Source organism: Magnolia sinica, chromosome 18, assembly GCF_029962835.1.
Source record: "Magnolia sinica isolate HGM2019 chromosome 18, MsV1, whole genome shotgun sequence".
NCBI lineage: Eukaryota > Viridiplantae > Streptophyta > Magnoliopsida > Magnoliales > Magnoliaceae > Magnolia > Magnolia sinica.
The window spans coordinates 7041839-7057927 of record NC_080590.1 but is presented as its reverse complement, the minus strand read 5'-3'; the positions used below and the strand labels follow the sequence as shown (position 1 = coordinate 7057927).

General features: G+C 39.4%; 1 protein-coding gene across 2 annotated transcripts in view; it reads right to left on the bottom strand.

Annotated features, from left to right (window-relative positions):
* The window catches only part of LOC131232513 (regulator of nonsense transcripts 1 homolog), a 61364-nt gene that overhangs the window by 1496 nt on the left and 43779 nt on the right, over nt 1-16089 (bottom strand). For both annotated transcript variants that reach the window (XM_058228793.1, XM_058228794.1), the window contains exons 14-26: nt 14330-14472; nt 14157-14228; nt 13941-14069; nt 7694-7849; nt 7494-7607; nt 7232-7330; nt 7069-7146; nt 4798-4932; nt 3985-4059; nt 3326-3443; nt 2706-3082; nt 2557-2619; nt 2392-2463 (exon numbers count right to left, since the gene is read on the bottom strand). In XM_058228793.1, coding sequence (XP_058084776.1) covers nt 2392-2463; nt 2557-2619; nt 2706-3082; nt 3326-3443; nt 3985-4059; nt 4798-4932; nt 7069-7146; nt 7232-7330; nt 7494-7607; nt 7694-7849; nt 13941-14069; nt 14157-14228; nt 14330-14472 — 1631 coding nt within the window. The remainder of the gene's footprint in view (nt 1-2391; nt 2464-2556; nt 2620-2705; nt 3083-3325; nt 3444-3984; nt 4060-4797; nt 4933-7068; nt 7147-7231; nt 7331-7493; nt 7608-7693; nt 7850-13940; nt 14070-14156; nt 14229-14329; nt 14473-16089) is intronic.

Below are 16089 nucleotides of genomic sequence, written 5' to 3'. Positions count from 1 at the left end.
ATTATGTAGGCCCAAGTTGAGCATCATAGGCCACATAACTATACTAAAATTTGCCGATCTCTTCGTCTCATGTATTCCCCTCCTGATGCATATGGGAAACTCTAGAGAGATGAAGAGGATCTTGTGGAACTTCAGGATCGGACATGGAGAGTGGATTCCAAGCTACCCTGAGTTCTTGACTTATCTATGGATAATTATTTGTAACCGAATTATCGAAAGAAGGGGGGGCATGCATGTTGTTTCCTCTATCCTCAGTAGAATACATATGGTCAGTCCATGTAGATATAGACTACATGTAGTATGGTAGGGTGCTTCACACATAGAATGAACCAACCTCATGCAGCTCATAGCTAAATGCAGCAGAAGACAACATACATGTCACACATATAATTAGCTTTATCATAAAGATGACAAATAATACATCCAGGCTACCTACTACACGTTACAAATACACATTTTCTAGAATTACCCAACTTCATATGTTTCTCTTCCTCCAATAATACCAATATTATGAAAGGAGAAGTAGAAACAATTATCCCGAATTTACAGGTCAGATGATCCTAGTGCCTCGAGTATTTATGCAAAAGGAAGTTCCAAACTATAACACAAGGATCAGGTAAAGCAATGTTTACGTGTCACACTTTGTCCGCCTGGCAAAATGGGGCAGTTTTCTTTATTTCTTAAAGGGCGGATAGGTTGAATTTTATCGGACGTCTCAAGAAGATACAAATTTGAGGCAATTTGGCTGAAAATGCAGATGATCATATATATATATATATATATCCTTCTAATGTATTGAATTCAACACAAATGGTTTCTGCAAGACGGTAAAGCTCTCCAAGTTAACTAACATAGAGACCACCTTTTCAAGGGTAACATGACTTTTATTGAAAAAATGCTGAGCTGGCACAACAAATTACAATAGGGATTGAATTGCAAAAAGCTCAAATTACAATCCCTCAACGACTTCCTACACGAAGCCCATTCCAACAGAAAAGGATTTCGCCCTAAAGGACACCACCTCTACCCTACTAGAGGGATCTTGAAAGCATCTCCCATTTCTTCCCTCCCAAACTGCCCACCAGATAGCCAGAAAGGTCAGTCTCCAAAGTGTATAAACCACTTTAATACCACATAAGTGTAACAAAGCTATGAGAATCAAACTAATGTTCTTCACCTATTGCATACTGAAGCATCCACAAGACCATTGACTTAAACCCAAAGGACGAAGGAACATGGTAGTGCTGTTGCAAAGAAACTGTTACCATTTATTCCTCTAGATTACTCATAACACACCGCTGGAAGCTCACAACTCATTGTCCAGTGACTCCAACCCCATGGTATCAAAAATTGGTTACGTAATGGTAACGGTGGGTACCGTCACGTGTCATGGGGCTACAACTGTTACAGAAAAAGGCCCGTAACGGTTGTTATGGCCTCTATCTTAACAGTAATGATGGTAGCCATTATGGCCACCATTACCGTTATTGAATACTTTATTCCAGCCAAATAATTCCCAACATCATTGCTTCTTGTGTAGAACCTCTGTAAATGGAATGATATACTACACCATGAAGATTGCCTTGCACAAAAATCAGACAAGTTGTCATTAGGTGGCTACGTCTAGCCATCAGTTGTCCAATGATTCCATCAGTGTGGCCCATATGCTAATCAGACTGGCCTGATTTTTGTTTTGGTTGATGTTCACGGTGAGGCCTACAGTTTGCATATGTACAGATGTTCTACACAAACAGATTGTTGAGGAGAAGGACGTGGCTGGATGACAAGATAGAATGCATCCTGCTGTTTGTGATCAGTTCTCATTCTTCTCTCCTATCCATTTATGAGAAGCTACGGAATGTATTGGTGTAACAACTGCTCTTGATATGCTATTATCATATACAAAAGCTTTGGATGAACAAACTATGGAATCAAACCAAACTATCTTGATCACTTTAGTTACTAATTATAACCACTCCTGACTATTCAAAGCTCTCATCATCCATCAAGTGTTAATGACTGCTAGCATATTAACTGTAGAAATGCCTGTCTACACAAAAACAGAATGAAAGAAAGTAGGAAAATTTCAGCATTAGTTTAGTGAAGAAAAGGCTGATTAGTCATGCCAGCATCAGAACATCAGTGGCAACATCACAGAGATCTTTACTACAAATGATTTCTCTCAGCAAGAGAGAATGAGAGATTCATCATCTGCTACAAAAATGCATAAAGGCCGATTTGTCATGCAAGCATCAGAATATCAGTGGCAACATCACAGAGATCATAACTACAAATGATTTCTCTCAGCAAGAGAGAATGAGAGATTCATCGATCTGCTACAAAAATGCATTAGTAAGACCATCATGATAACCACAAGTGATGCAAACATGCCTGTGTGGAGAAATCTGCAACGTTATATGCAACATGTGATCCCTGGCTTTTGAAGTCATCACCCAAGAAATCCTGACAAAGCATGGAAAAGTACATAATCATAGAACAAAAGATGTAAAAAGCAACCAAAGAGAACTGAAGAAAGGTTTGCATCAGAAGAAATACCTGAGACATGCCCCCAATGGAAAATCCATCACGAAATGTCTGGCTTAATCCTTGAACTGGCATCTATCAATTTTTACAAAAAAGATATTTCAAGATACTAATGCATCAATGTGGAATGGTAAAAGAAATAGAAAAGAAACCAAGCAAACCTGAGTCATTAGTCCAGTTTGAGATAACGGCCCCCCCACAGATGGCTGACTGTTTGGGTTGTCCAGAGCAGGAAAGTTGAAAGCAGACCCAATGCTCCCTAGAGATTGCTGTGAACCTTGTTGATGTGATAGGTGACCGCCAATAGGACCACCAGCATTGCCACGGCCAGCTCCAAAACCCCTAGTTCCAGCCTGAGGAACCTGAGGAACAGCTCCAATGGGACCATGAATGGCTCCACGAGTCGGAATTGCATATGGTTGAGAATGGGGACCTCCAGGAAAAGGTGGAAGAGGGATCCGTGACACAGGAAATCCTGCAGGATGAACACCAGGCTTGTGGGTACCATTGGGTGGCCCAAATTGCATGTAGGACTGACCTGGAGTTGGCATAAACAAAAAAGAAATATTAAAGCTATAGAGTACATTAAGAAATTTATGTTAAAGTGTTTCTTTTCCTTCGTTCTGCAAAACTGATGTTTAGAATTTCATGTAACTCAATTTATATTATGTCATCAACTGTAGTGCCTTAATGCAATTTAGAAGCTTTATCTGCTGGTCAAAATGGCTAAAGAGACATTTGATAATTCAAAGCTCAACTACGCTCTCGTATAATGGTATACCTTTACTGCGGTTGCTTCTTTTATCAGCATTTGGACTCGAGGAACTGACAGACCCGAAATTTTCATTAGGCACAAGCCCGGGCCCACCACCAAAGAAAAGTCTGCGGTCATTGTAGATCTGTTCCACAGAGTGACAGCCACAAAATAAGGATCTAAAGTATTCTCAATTATTGCTTCACTATTTCCAACCAAACAAGTGAGAGGACCATGTTAGACAGAACCACAGTATGAGCGGTGCAAGTGTAAGAAATCCAGACTGGTAAAACCTACACCAGATGGGTACCACTTCAGAAATCGCATTGATCTGATGATCTTAACCATCTGATTGGCGAACTTCAGAGGATTTTCAATGGCCAGTTAAAAAATATCAGACCAATTACCCACAATTAAATGAGTGGAAGTCCTGCACAGTGGTTAGGATCATCCAATCAGTGTGCCTTTGGTACATACCACCCAGCGTAGGTCCCAAGCCCGCAGAAATAAGTGGTAAGCGTTCCCATCAAGCACATGTGTATTCCATACATGGGAATAATTATACAGAATATCAGACAAAACAGAGTGTCAACATCAGATTCTTTCTCATCATGCAATCCATGACTATGCTAGAACAGTAAAGGCAACATTTAACACTGGGAAACAATCATTGAAAAGTGCCTTACCTTCTTTGGCTTCTGAAACTGAACCATGCTCTGTTTCAAGTTATTCAGAGGTCCTTCCACCAAACACTCATGCTCCTAAAGAGGGAGAAAAAAAAGATTAAATACTAACAATAGATCAATCACGCAAGCAATTTAAATATATTGTTATATGTGCGAAAATGTTTGAGTCAAGATTTTCAAAGTAGCCCAAGCAAGCATCTCCAGAACATTGTGGTGTACAACTTCACAGCCTGCATCAGGGAGGTTCTGTAACTTCCAATAATATTAGTATTAAAAGCAAAAGTTATAGTCATGAATTATAAAAGTAGTCATTCAAAAATCAAGGTAAAACATTTAGTGGTAACATAATAGGAGCCTTCAATTGACAAATACTAAAAGCATCTCAAATCAGTAACCCAACATTTGTCTGGATAATCTTCCCTTGGGTTAGCCTGGATTCTTTGTTCAAGAAATGAGAGGTTTTTCGATTTATCTAATGAAAATTTCAAATTAATAAGGTCAGATATAGCTAGGCTAGCTTCATAAGAATTTCTCTAAGACGAAAATTTCTAGGCACTAGCTTTTGCTTGGCCACAGGCTGCTCAAGCAGCTCATCAGTGACAACTTACAAGCAATAGAAACAATAGGCCAAGCAGGCCATGCAATTATTATATTAAGCTTTGGATAAGAAGTACGAGCATTACAAGAATAATTTGTTCAATGCTATTAAATCTTAAGGATGATCCCTGATCGGATGGTAAGAATAAAATGGCATATTTGAAGTTTCAGGAAATAAATAAATTAAATAAAATGGCATACTAGAACAGTAGATACCTTGTAGTGTGTCAATAAGCTGTTCCATAATGGCTGTTTGCTTAAGACCTTGGGATTCCCCAAGATAACGATGCCATAACGAGCTCGGGTCAGTGCAACATTCAGCCTACGTGGATCATTAAGGAACCCAATGCCCTGCAAAGATTGTCAAACACGATGTCAAGGCCACATGAGCAAGAATAGTAAAAACTAGTGTTTTAAATAAAAAATAGCACGTGGCGGTGAGGCAAACACTACACACCACTTCTAAAACTTTTAATTAAAATAATAGGCAAATAAAGCAATGAGTGAATATATATATATATATATATATATATATATATATATATATATATATATATATATATATATATATATATATATATATATATAAAACAATGGAACTGATTTAATACTACTGCTCATATTATTTCATTGAAATCATCAAAAACATTAACTTATTCTTAGGGAAAATAGTAAAATCTAATGAAAGAAATCATTGAAACTACTAAATTGATTTTTCCGCTTAGTGATAACATGTCACACTACATAGCATGTAGCAAATGCTACATGAGACCTAAGCTATCTTCATGCACCATGTAATGCAAAGGCTAGGCTACGCTACGTCGCGTAAGCAACGCACTACGTAGAGTAAGCAATTAAAAACATTGGAAAACACATACACACCTGCAAAAAGGAAAAACAAAATGAATAAATGAATGAACAAAAGAAAGACCACACAAATACTATGCAAGGCTTGGACTCTTGGAAATGCTAACGAGATTCCATAGTACCCACACTAGATAGGCTGTTTGATGGAGCTGCCATGAGTGTTGTGTCAAGGCCAACGCTGATATTTCACAACGCAGATTCACAGGGTTATTAGGTGGGCCTTGTTGTCTATATCCACTGGCTCAAAGAACATGTTGGTTTTGTTATCAGGTGGGAGACATGAACTTGGATCAGTTGCATCAGCTTTATTTTTTTGGTCATGGAACATGGGTGGTGCCCAAATGATGAACAGCTCATGTCTGGGATGCAATTTTCTTGAAAAAGAAGAAGAAGAAGCACGTGTGGGGTTCTTTGCCAGGCATGCACCCATGCACAGCAGTGGTTTCAAACAATTTCCTAAGTAAAGCACATGAGCAGCACACTGATTGAAGCATAAAAGCAAATAAGCTATGACGTGGCCATTATCGGAACTAATAACGTGACAGTTTCAAAATAGAAGGGAGAGAGTACTCCACACTCCACAAAACCATCTCTGCTTTAGAATACAACCAGCTGCAACAACCCCTTTAGAGAATGAAACATATACATGGCAATTCAACTGTGTAAAATGCCTAGATTTGACAAAGTAACCTCTTGTGAAGCATCTATTGTATAAGACTGTAAAAGTTGTAACAGTATGTTCTTTTAGTACATATCATCTTAACTCCCGTAAACCAATTTAGTAAAGCTTCGGGATCATGAACATGAAACAAGAAATATTGATACCAAGTTACCAACATTTCATAGCATCTGAAGAATACTCAGAAATACAATAGAGGGATCTAGGCATGAAAATGGTTCAATCAAAATAGTTTTGGGGACTATCAGGGTGAGACAAGCATTGGAGATTCATTTTCATATTTGATGAGATTCATGAGTTAACTAACACAAACATTTCAGTTGCATGTAGGATGGGCTAATGTGGGCAGATATTCAAGCAGAAAGAGGGTATCAAGCAAGGTATTCCGTAATGGTAATGGTGGCCGTAACAGCCACCATTGTTACCTTTACGATACGGGCTGTAACAGCCGTAATGGCCACCATTGTTACCTTTACGATACGGGCTATAACGGCCTTTACGGCCCCCGTAACGGCTGTTACAGTCTCTTTTTTTTAAAATATTATTGATAAAAACCTGAAAAACCTGTATCGGCCCTGAAACGGGCCATTACAGCCTTTACGGGGGCTGTAACGGCCTTTACGGGTCATTTTATCTGTAACGGCCGTTACGACCCCATAACGTGTAACAGTTGCTACTGTTACCTTTACGTAATGGCCTTTACGGCCCCATAACGGCCTTTACGGCACACCATGGTATCAAGAGATCTTTCATTTTACATTGGGAAATACTCCCTCTTGTATGTTGTTAATTTTCAAAAAACCTTTTCAATAAACTTTCCATTCTGTTAAAAAAATACATTACTGAAGAACTTGCATTCTCAGAGTCTCATGAAAGAGGATGTACTGAAGAAAGCTGATGCTCAGTGCTCAATTCCATCATCTTAGGTATGGAAAACTCACCTGATGCTCATTGCTCCGAACACAAGAAAGAATAATGTAATCTTTCTCTCTTCCCTGGAAAGAATCGACACTTGCAACCTACAAAGAACAGATTACCAAGTTGCAGTAGTATTCAGCAAAGAACTGGCAGCTACAAGTAATTTCGTTAAGCAATGATGTTAACCTCAATTTCCTTGTAAAGTTGTTGTCTGAGAGCACCATTTCTTGACATATAATTTACAATATAAGCCCTTTGACCTTCATATGGTGTTATAACTCCAATCTGAACAATTTCAAAGGCAGAGACAGATATAGAAAGGTGCAGAAATAATCCAAATGCAACCATAGAGTTTAATGAAGGCAAGAAGAACCATAGCTAGTCATATATAAAATAAAAAATAAAAAATAAAAAATAAAAAAAAAAAGAAAGAAGAGAAAGACCACACCTGACTAGGTATGACCCCACTCCTCAAGAATGTAGTTACAATCTTTTCCACATTAGCAGCTTCAGTCCTATTTAGATAGGATGTTCCACTTGCACTTATCTCTTCTTGTCCCATCTAAGAAAACACATTACATTAGCAACAAACAATTGCAAACAGGTACACAATTGAGAAAACATCTGACGCTCAGTTTTTGAAAATACCTGGACATAAAAGAACATTGGGCGATTTGGTACAGGCCAAGGAAAGTCAATGCCAGAAGATTGCCTTTCATTGATGGTCACTCCATTCTGAAGTGTACCTTCGTAGAAGCTGTTAGAAGGAAACTCTGACAAGGAAGGATGCATGCGATATTGAACCTGCAATTTTAAGAATCAGTACGCAGACACTTAAATGTTGCATCTTTTCAAGAAAAAAAAAAATAAAGAAAGAAAGGAAAAAAGTCACAAGTATCCATCCCGTGACCAAGGAGGTTAAAACAAAGAACGACAATGCTTCCATTCAAAACTGCTAACAATGGAAACCTTGTAATATGTCTTTAAAATGCACAAAACTCGGGTGACAAGATGCGAACAGAATAGCCGTTTACCTTTCACAAGAACAGAAATCCTGCAAGCATCTGCTTTGTAGAAAACATTGTTTTCCCTTTTGGGTTTTGGGGTATACCATAAACATGCCTGTGAGTGCCCGCATACTGGGAGTAACCTCATACTTTATGTTCTCATTAGTTTTACATAAAACATGTCTTAGCATGCCTAATTATGATAAGTTAACAAACTTTGTCAATATTACGATTAATGACAAGAAGAACACTAAGACAGACAATCTCATAAGAAACTTCCTTGGGCAAGGTGGCACTGACGGTAAGAAGTCTCTCCTGCTCAATTGGAAAGAGGTTTGTACTCCTTATAAGGGGAAGCGAATGTTAAGGACCTCCTCGTTGTCAGCGAGGCACTTTTAGGCAAATGGGTTTGGAGGTTTGGTAATGAAACTGAGAGCTTGTGGCGTCACGTCTTAGCAGCGAAATATGGCACTACCTCTCAGGGGTGGGGAACCAGAAATTCATTCCTTTACTGTGCTTTGCTCCTGTGGAAAGGAATAGCCGGATCTGGGAATGCCTCAAGAATAAGATTTTGGCTGGATCTTGGGTATGGCGACCGAACCTTGGCTGAATCCTATCCATCTTTGTTTGCCATTACCTCTGATCCTGACTCTCTAGTTATGCACTGTTTCTACTCCAATGGTGGAGACGGTATTTGGATTCCTCCTTTTCAGAGAAATCTTTGAAATTCAGAGATTGAGTTTTCTCTTATCTCATTTGCAGGGGGTATCTCTATCTCTCTACATCATGTGGTGGTCGCTGACAGGATCGGGGCTGTTTACGGTTCGATCCTTCTACAGATCTCTTTAAGCATCAACTTTTTCCTCATGTTGCCACATCGGATCTTTATGGTTCTACGGAGTTCCTCCAAAGGTAGCAGCGTTCATACGGCTGGTGGATCGGAATAGAGTTCTAACTGTTGATAATTTGAGGAAAAGAGGAATGCAGATCCCGAATGTATGCCTTTTTTTGTCTTCGGGCAGAGGAATCTGTTGATCATCTATTCATACATTGTTCCTTCTCTGCTGATATTTGGTGGAGTGTTCCTAGGCTTGCAGGAATCTCCTGGGTGATGTCGAAAGCTATGGATGATTTGTTTTGTAGCTGGCACACGGATCAGCAGTGGGAAAAAAGAAGTGGAGAATTTTTCTCATGGCTGTCCTCTGGGCTTTATGGCTGAAAGAAATAACGAATGCTTTCGGAATGTTAGTGTTTCAGCTGTGGAGGTCTTCTCAAGAGTTTTAGTTCTATTTAGGGAGTAGACTCCTTAGTTTTGGTTTTTTGTTGGGGTTTTGGTGGTACCTTGGGGTAGCAAGTTGTATTTTTTGTTTCGTGTTGCTTTCCTGTCTTTTCTTTTTCTTTCTTCTTGCTTTTGTCTCCCTTCTTTTCTGTTTGATCAATAAAATTTTCATCTTTCGAAAAAAAAAAGAGGGACAAGAAGAGCAACAATGAGGCAGCAAACTATCCTCTCTCATGATGTGACCACAAGAAACACAGTCCCTGGAAGTACACATTTTATCAAGGTTAAAAGTCTCCCAAGGCCTGGCTCCCTCTATCAGTACTGATCCAATTACACTAGATGAATAAACTTTTACAGTTAGGACAACCCAACAAGTACTCACAAAAAAAACCCCAATGCAAACCAGAAAGCTTCATCTCTCAAAACTAACATTAACCTGAGCACAAAACACAGCATTAAACTCATCTCTTAATAATGACATTCTCTATCCAAGGACATCGACTGCCACCTAAGCCACCGCTCAATTTTAGTTCAAGCCGTAGCTGTTGGTAGGGCTGAAAGTCGGGCGGGTTCAACCCGACATTGGGTTGGGCTCCGGCAGGATGTATCGGGTTTGGTCCAGAGCTTGGGCTATATAAACACCAACCCGATAAAACTTGGGTTGGGCTCGGGTTGAGGGGCAACCCGAACCCGATCGATATATATATATATATATATATATAAATTACTTATAAATTATAATTGAGTGTAGATTGTCAGTGTTGAAGGCACATGAAATTACAATGCCATCGGGTCTCATTGGTCCACTCCATTTGCATGACTCAAGCTACCAAGATATATCGGATTTCTCTCTCCCAAATAGATTACATGCTACACAACACTACTTTTAAAGGACAGTTATCCTATATTTTAACTTATTTGTTTATAAAAATGAAGTTTTTTGTGAAATAAGACGTGTATTGAAATATAATAGACTAATGTATTAATGAAAATATTAGCATGTATCTACCCGACTATCCCGACTGATGCAGGACATGAAATTAAATATGACATGCAAGATTTCAAGCTTTAGATCATACCAATTTTAAACAATCACAAAATTCCACATCACACATACGATCAAACATTCAATTAAGGGAAATCTACAGGGGTCCAAGTGATGCGGACACATAGCGCATTCAAGTGTACCAACAATTAAGCCCAAGACTAGCTGTCTTGGTAGGCGAAAGTTGGGGTTCAACCCACATTGTGACTATAGAGACTCCGCAGGATGTATCAATGGTAAGGAAGTTGGAGAATAAGACACCAAACTTCCGATAAAACTTGTTTGGGCATCGGGTTGAGCTTAGGGATCTTAGTAATTATATGTATATATATGTATTATGTTATATATATGTCATGGCTTTAGAAAGTCATATTTATTTGATAAATATATTTTGTTGATAGGCATATGAAAACAATGCCACTTGGGTCTCCTGGTCCACTCCATTTGCATCTCAAGCTACTTCAGTATCACCTTGATTTCTCTCTCCTCAAATAATTTCTTTTGTGCACAACCTCCAACTTCTTAAAGGTAATAATTTTTCTTCCTTATATTTTTCAGTTTTGACTAATCCTTCTTCAATCAAAATCTTGAGATTATAACATAAACCTAAACCCAAATTCAAATCATAATAGAAACTACATGGTTCTATATGAAAATCTTAGATTGAGTGTGACCATGCGACTAATCCATCTCGAATCACAAGGACATGAAATTAAATATGACATGCAAGATTTCAAGCTTTAGATCATACCAATTTTAAACAATCACAAAATTCCACATCACACATACGATCAAACATTCAATTAAGGGAAATCTACGGGGGTCCAAGTCTACACAATTTTAGGGCTGGATCAAGTAAAATTATAAACCAAACAATACCCAAAGGAGTGTAAGATTCATCCACTCTTGCAAAGGATTGTTCCCCAATTCAAGAGATTCACCATGTTTCAATTAAGGAAAAATTTAGGGTTTGCAAAAGTTGAAAATCCTTGGAATTTGGGACTATCTAAGGTTAGAGTTGGGGATTTAAGGCGAGAGATGAGAGAAATAGAAGAGAGAAGGAACCTGAGATGATCCACGCGTGTGGACAACAACCTGGCCCAGGCACACGTGCGTGAATCCCTGTCCGCAGGTGTGTGGGGCCCACGGAACCGGAAAATGCCACCTAGGGTGGGATCGGCCAAGGGTGGCCACTCACACACCAAATCTCGTGTCGATCCGCTGCCCGGTTTGTGCGTGGTACTCCGCCGAAGTTTTAGCCCCTCTGGTGAGCCAGAATTTGAAAATTTGCTGTGGAGGAGAACCTGGGTACAAAAAGGGGCGAATCTGAAGATGGGAGGGCTATAGAAGATGGATGTAGGGTGTAGGGGTGAAGATGATTTGGGATGGTTGCGGCTTTGCACCACGGTAGTTAGCCTTTCGGGGAAGGGAGGGTTTCGCACCTAATTAGATTCTTCAACTCAGAGAGATAGAGAAGAAAAAAAAAATGCAAAATTTTATTCATAAAACTTCAATGAAAAAAAAAACCTACATGGGGTTGCCTATTTATAAGAAAACCCTAGACCCCAAAAGCTGTGCCATGTGCGCACACTAATACTTAGAGACAAAAGTAACAAAAATATCAACTAATCAACGCAATCAAAACCGTTCATAAGGTTTCTAATAACGATAATAACCAAAACCCAAAATCCTATATCATCTAGGGTAGTAGGCCACGATCATGAGATCCAATGGTGGAATCCACATGATGATCGGGTCCATTCCAATGCTCCATAGCACAACCCCCTAACTTAGAGGTCCTCCATAGATGTCGTCGTTGTCGATCCAGATCAATAGTGGGGCCTTCCTCCTCCTTGAGTAAGTGTGTAGGGTGGGGGGCGTGCGCGTGCGCATAATATCCCCATCACCGACCGAGCCCGCTTGGGTTGGGCTTGGGTTGGGTTGGGTTAGGGTTCCAACCCGAGGTTGGGTTGGGTTGGGTTAGGGTTGAGGTATAGGAACCTTGGGTTGGGCTAGGGTTGAGCACCAACCCGCCCGACTTTCAGCCCTAGCTGCTGGAGATCATCTCCTAGCACACTCATTGTTACTCTCGCCACCTTTTGCTATGACTTTACAATAACCAAAATGGAAAAACTCGAAGTCTAGTGCCTTGGTATCCTCTTCTAGATATAACTGATGAACAACTAACTATACAATTCTATCCGCAATTAGTTCCATTATAAACTATTTTACCCCCAAGGATCCCACAATTCCTTTCTTTCCGAAAGCCCATAACCTTAGCTGAATGAAGTATGTGGAGAAGCGGTAGCAAATTCAAGTGCGGAAGTGGGGGAGGCATCTAGTTCAAAATGGTAGCACGTATTGATTAATTAAGCAAGAGCAAGGGTACAAAGCATGAGTTTGACAAGGGAACAATAGCTGGACAGAAGGTTCTAGAAACCACACCCAAAACAAAACAGCAGGCAGGATTCTCCAAAAAGAGTCGGCCTCTAGCCCAGAAATGCCAACAATCCTGCAATTCCTTTCCTTCCAAACACCCAATGCACGACAAACGGATACTCAAAATGATTCATCCTATTGCCCAAAAAGGACCATAATCATACTGTTCCTTTCCTTCCAAACACCCCAAAGCAAGACAAAAGGAAGAATACTCCAGAAGGTCAGCCTCTGGGCAGAAAAGGACCACATGCAAACCTCCAATCAACACAACCAACTTCATAGAGAGACATAAGAATGACAAATTGAGTGAGAATACAATTTCAAACCCCACTCACTGCACAAATTAATAAAAATAGCAATAAACTTTTGGAAAAGGAAGTTTCAACTTTGAACTCTAAAGATAGTCACAAATTAAGGTCCTGTAAACAAGGAATATAAAGTCTGGCTCATTTGATTTGCTTATGTATCCAGGATCCACCTTGTTGGCCTCAAGATATCAGTCATTCATGCATGTTTATTGCCCCTCACTTACCATGATGAGAGAGAAGCTAATTTGATATAGGCACGTCAAATGGTGTTTTCCAAAAAATGATGTCAGCATGTTACTAGTCAGTGTCCACAAGCACGTCTACTGTTGCAAATATAACTGCAGCAGACACTAAGGGCCTTTATCTTCGTCTTAGACTCCCAAGATCCCTTCTACATAAATTGATCTCTCAAGATCATCCATCAAGCAAGGAAATGTAGGATTTTGAAGAGGTCGTGGCAAGCTTGAAAAGATCTTGAAGCCTTTATTAGATGTTACAAAGTCAGGCTCTGAATTTCCATGCCAAAGCTAACCAGTTGGCAGGCATATTACTTGTGCACTAAATAATATCTAATGTCCCTAGGGTGTGCTGAGTTTGCAATCACTCATGCAACATATCCCTATTTCTGTATTCTTTGATCTAACAACGGGCATATGAGATTCTGCAGTTCTGATGCTTTCATAAATAAAAACTTCATGCACCTCTGGCTAAAAACATGACTGACTGTCCATCCAAACCAGTCAGCATCTACAAGCATATAAATTAATATTTTAGAATATATAAATATGATAGAAAAAAAATACGGTATGACAATCACCTGCAACCGAAATGGTTTCACGCCAAGAAGGACGAGACGCTCAAAAAGAGATTGGGCAAGACCAGCTCGGGCCGCTTTCTTGCACATAATGACTGGACCAAGCTGGCAATGGTCTCCAACAAGAACAACCTAATTGATGATAAAACAAGATGAGAGGGTAGGAGCAGCAGACGTATAAGCTGATAAAATGACCATGCAAATATTTATGACAGTTACCTGTTTCACACCAAGAACCAAAGGAATAAGGCACTCTGGTTCCGTTGCCTGTGTAGACTCATCGATAAGAACCTGGAAAAACGCAAGGATGAGTTTGCTTGAATCTAGGTGGGAAGATGAACGATTTGAAGATCCACTGCTGTTCAACTTTGAGAACTAGATGCGTCTATTACCTGGCGAAACCTAAAATTTGCCAATCTAGGATCTCCAGCACCAACACATGTGCAACAAATGACATCAGCACTCTGAGATATCTCCCTCTCAGTTGCCCGTTTCAATGCTTTATACTTCTTTTCGTCACTGCTTGACAACTCTCCTGTGAAAAGTGAACAACAAAATTTTATCATGAAAAAATTCAATCATTTGACACAAACAAAATAAAACTGCAGACAATTAACATAAAATTACCCTTTTTTCATTGAAATTGGATATCATGTGCTTTGTTACCAAGAGAAACTTTAAACCAACGAGGCAAGAGGTGCTGATTGTCACATGCTAAGACTTAAGAAGGCAACCTTGACTTCTAGATACTTATTATGATTTAGGACAATGAAAGTAGGTATAGCACAAACAAAAATCAGCTACAATCTGTCAGGTTTTAACGAAAAGCATGGTTGGCAGTTTGTAACAAAGATTCATAATCTAATGAAACCTTACATTTTAGGAGGGGAAATGAATTGAAGTATAACAAGAATTGTTACAAGTGTAGAGTTCATTGCAGCAAGATCTGAAGATTCTTGCCAGCCCAAAGTTAATTGAATACTGTGGCATCTAGACTGCTGTAACATACGAGAATTCGAAGGATTTAATGGCCGAGCATATTAAAAATTGCGCACAACCTGTTTTAAGCATATGGTCATACTAAACATGAAACGAATGACTTAGTATGGGCAAGTTTGGATGTATGAAATTAGTCAAATCCATGTATTTAGTAATTCATTAATTGGCATCTTCATGAATTTGGAGTTTCATTAATTAGCAAATTTGACACTTGCATCCCTCTTTTTTCTTTTCATGAATGGAGAAATTTTATTAGCCAAATGGCAAAAGGAAAAACAGAAAAGAAACACGAGGAAAATCTACAGAGAAGCACAAGAAAAGGAAAGAAAAAGGAGCAACTCTTCACAACCAAAGACGCTACCACGATGGGGACAAAACCACTTTAGAATCGAGAAGTCTCCATTGGGGACACCCTCTTTAGTCGTTCGCAATATATCTACATCAGAGAATACCACTTCATGCCCATCACACAAATCTATAGCCTCCTCGAGGATATTCAGCCGCCACCAGGGGCCCTCCCATACTTCATCCAGCCAATGACATTGGAGGAATCTCTTTCCACTAATAATGGAAACAAGTTACGAGCTACTGCGCGATTTTAATGCCCGCTAATCTAACGAAAGTTTTATTTTTGGATTGTACATGTCAAATTTGAGAATTTCTAGGTATGTTGATTGGCTAAATCAAAATTATATTCTGGGAGAGGATTGAATACTTTGAAATCACTTGGGGTTGGACAACTAAAACCATCCAAACAATGGTCATCAAAATTAATAGTCAATAATAAGACACCTTATCATCATTTCAACCCTAGAGGAAGCTTAGAAACTTTTTGTAAACTAGACCTAGGCCTATTAACACAAGTTTGAGTGGGATTTGATGAATCAAAGTGGAATGGAACATTTTGAGAAAAATCAGGGAATGGGTAGACCATCACTTTCTTTCCATTTTCTTCTTCTTGTTGTTGTTTTTTTTTTTTTTTAACGACACGGTGTTCCCGGCCCTTTTGAGGCAAAACTATTCCCTGAGGATACACGCAATCACCTGCAACCATATGTATCGGGTAATTCTGAGGAGAGGACTTGAACCCACGCCTATAGGGAGCAAACCCACAGTGATGGCCGTTATCCCAAACCTCGACGGGTCTTCTTGT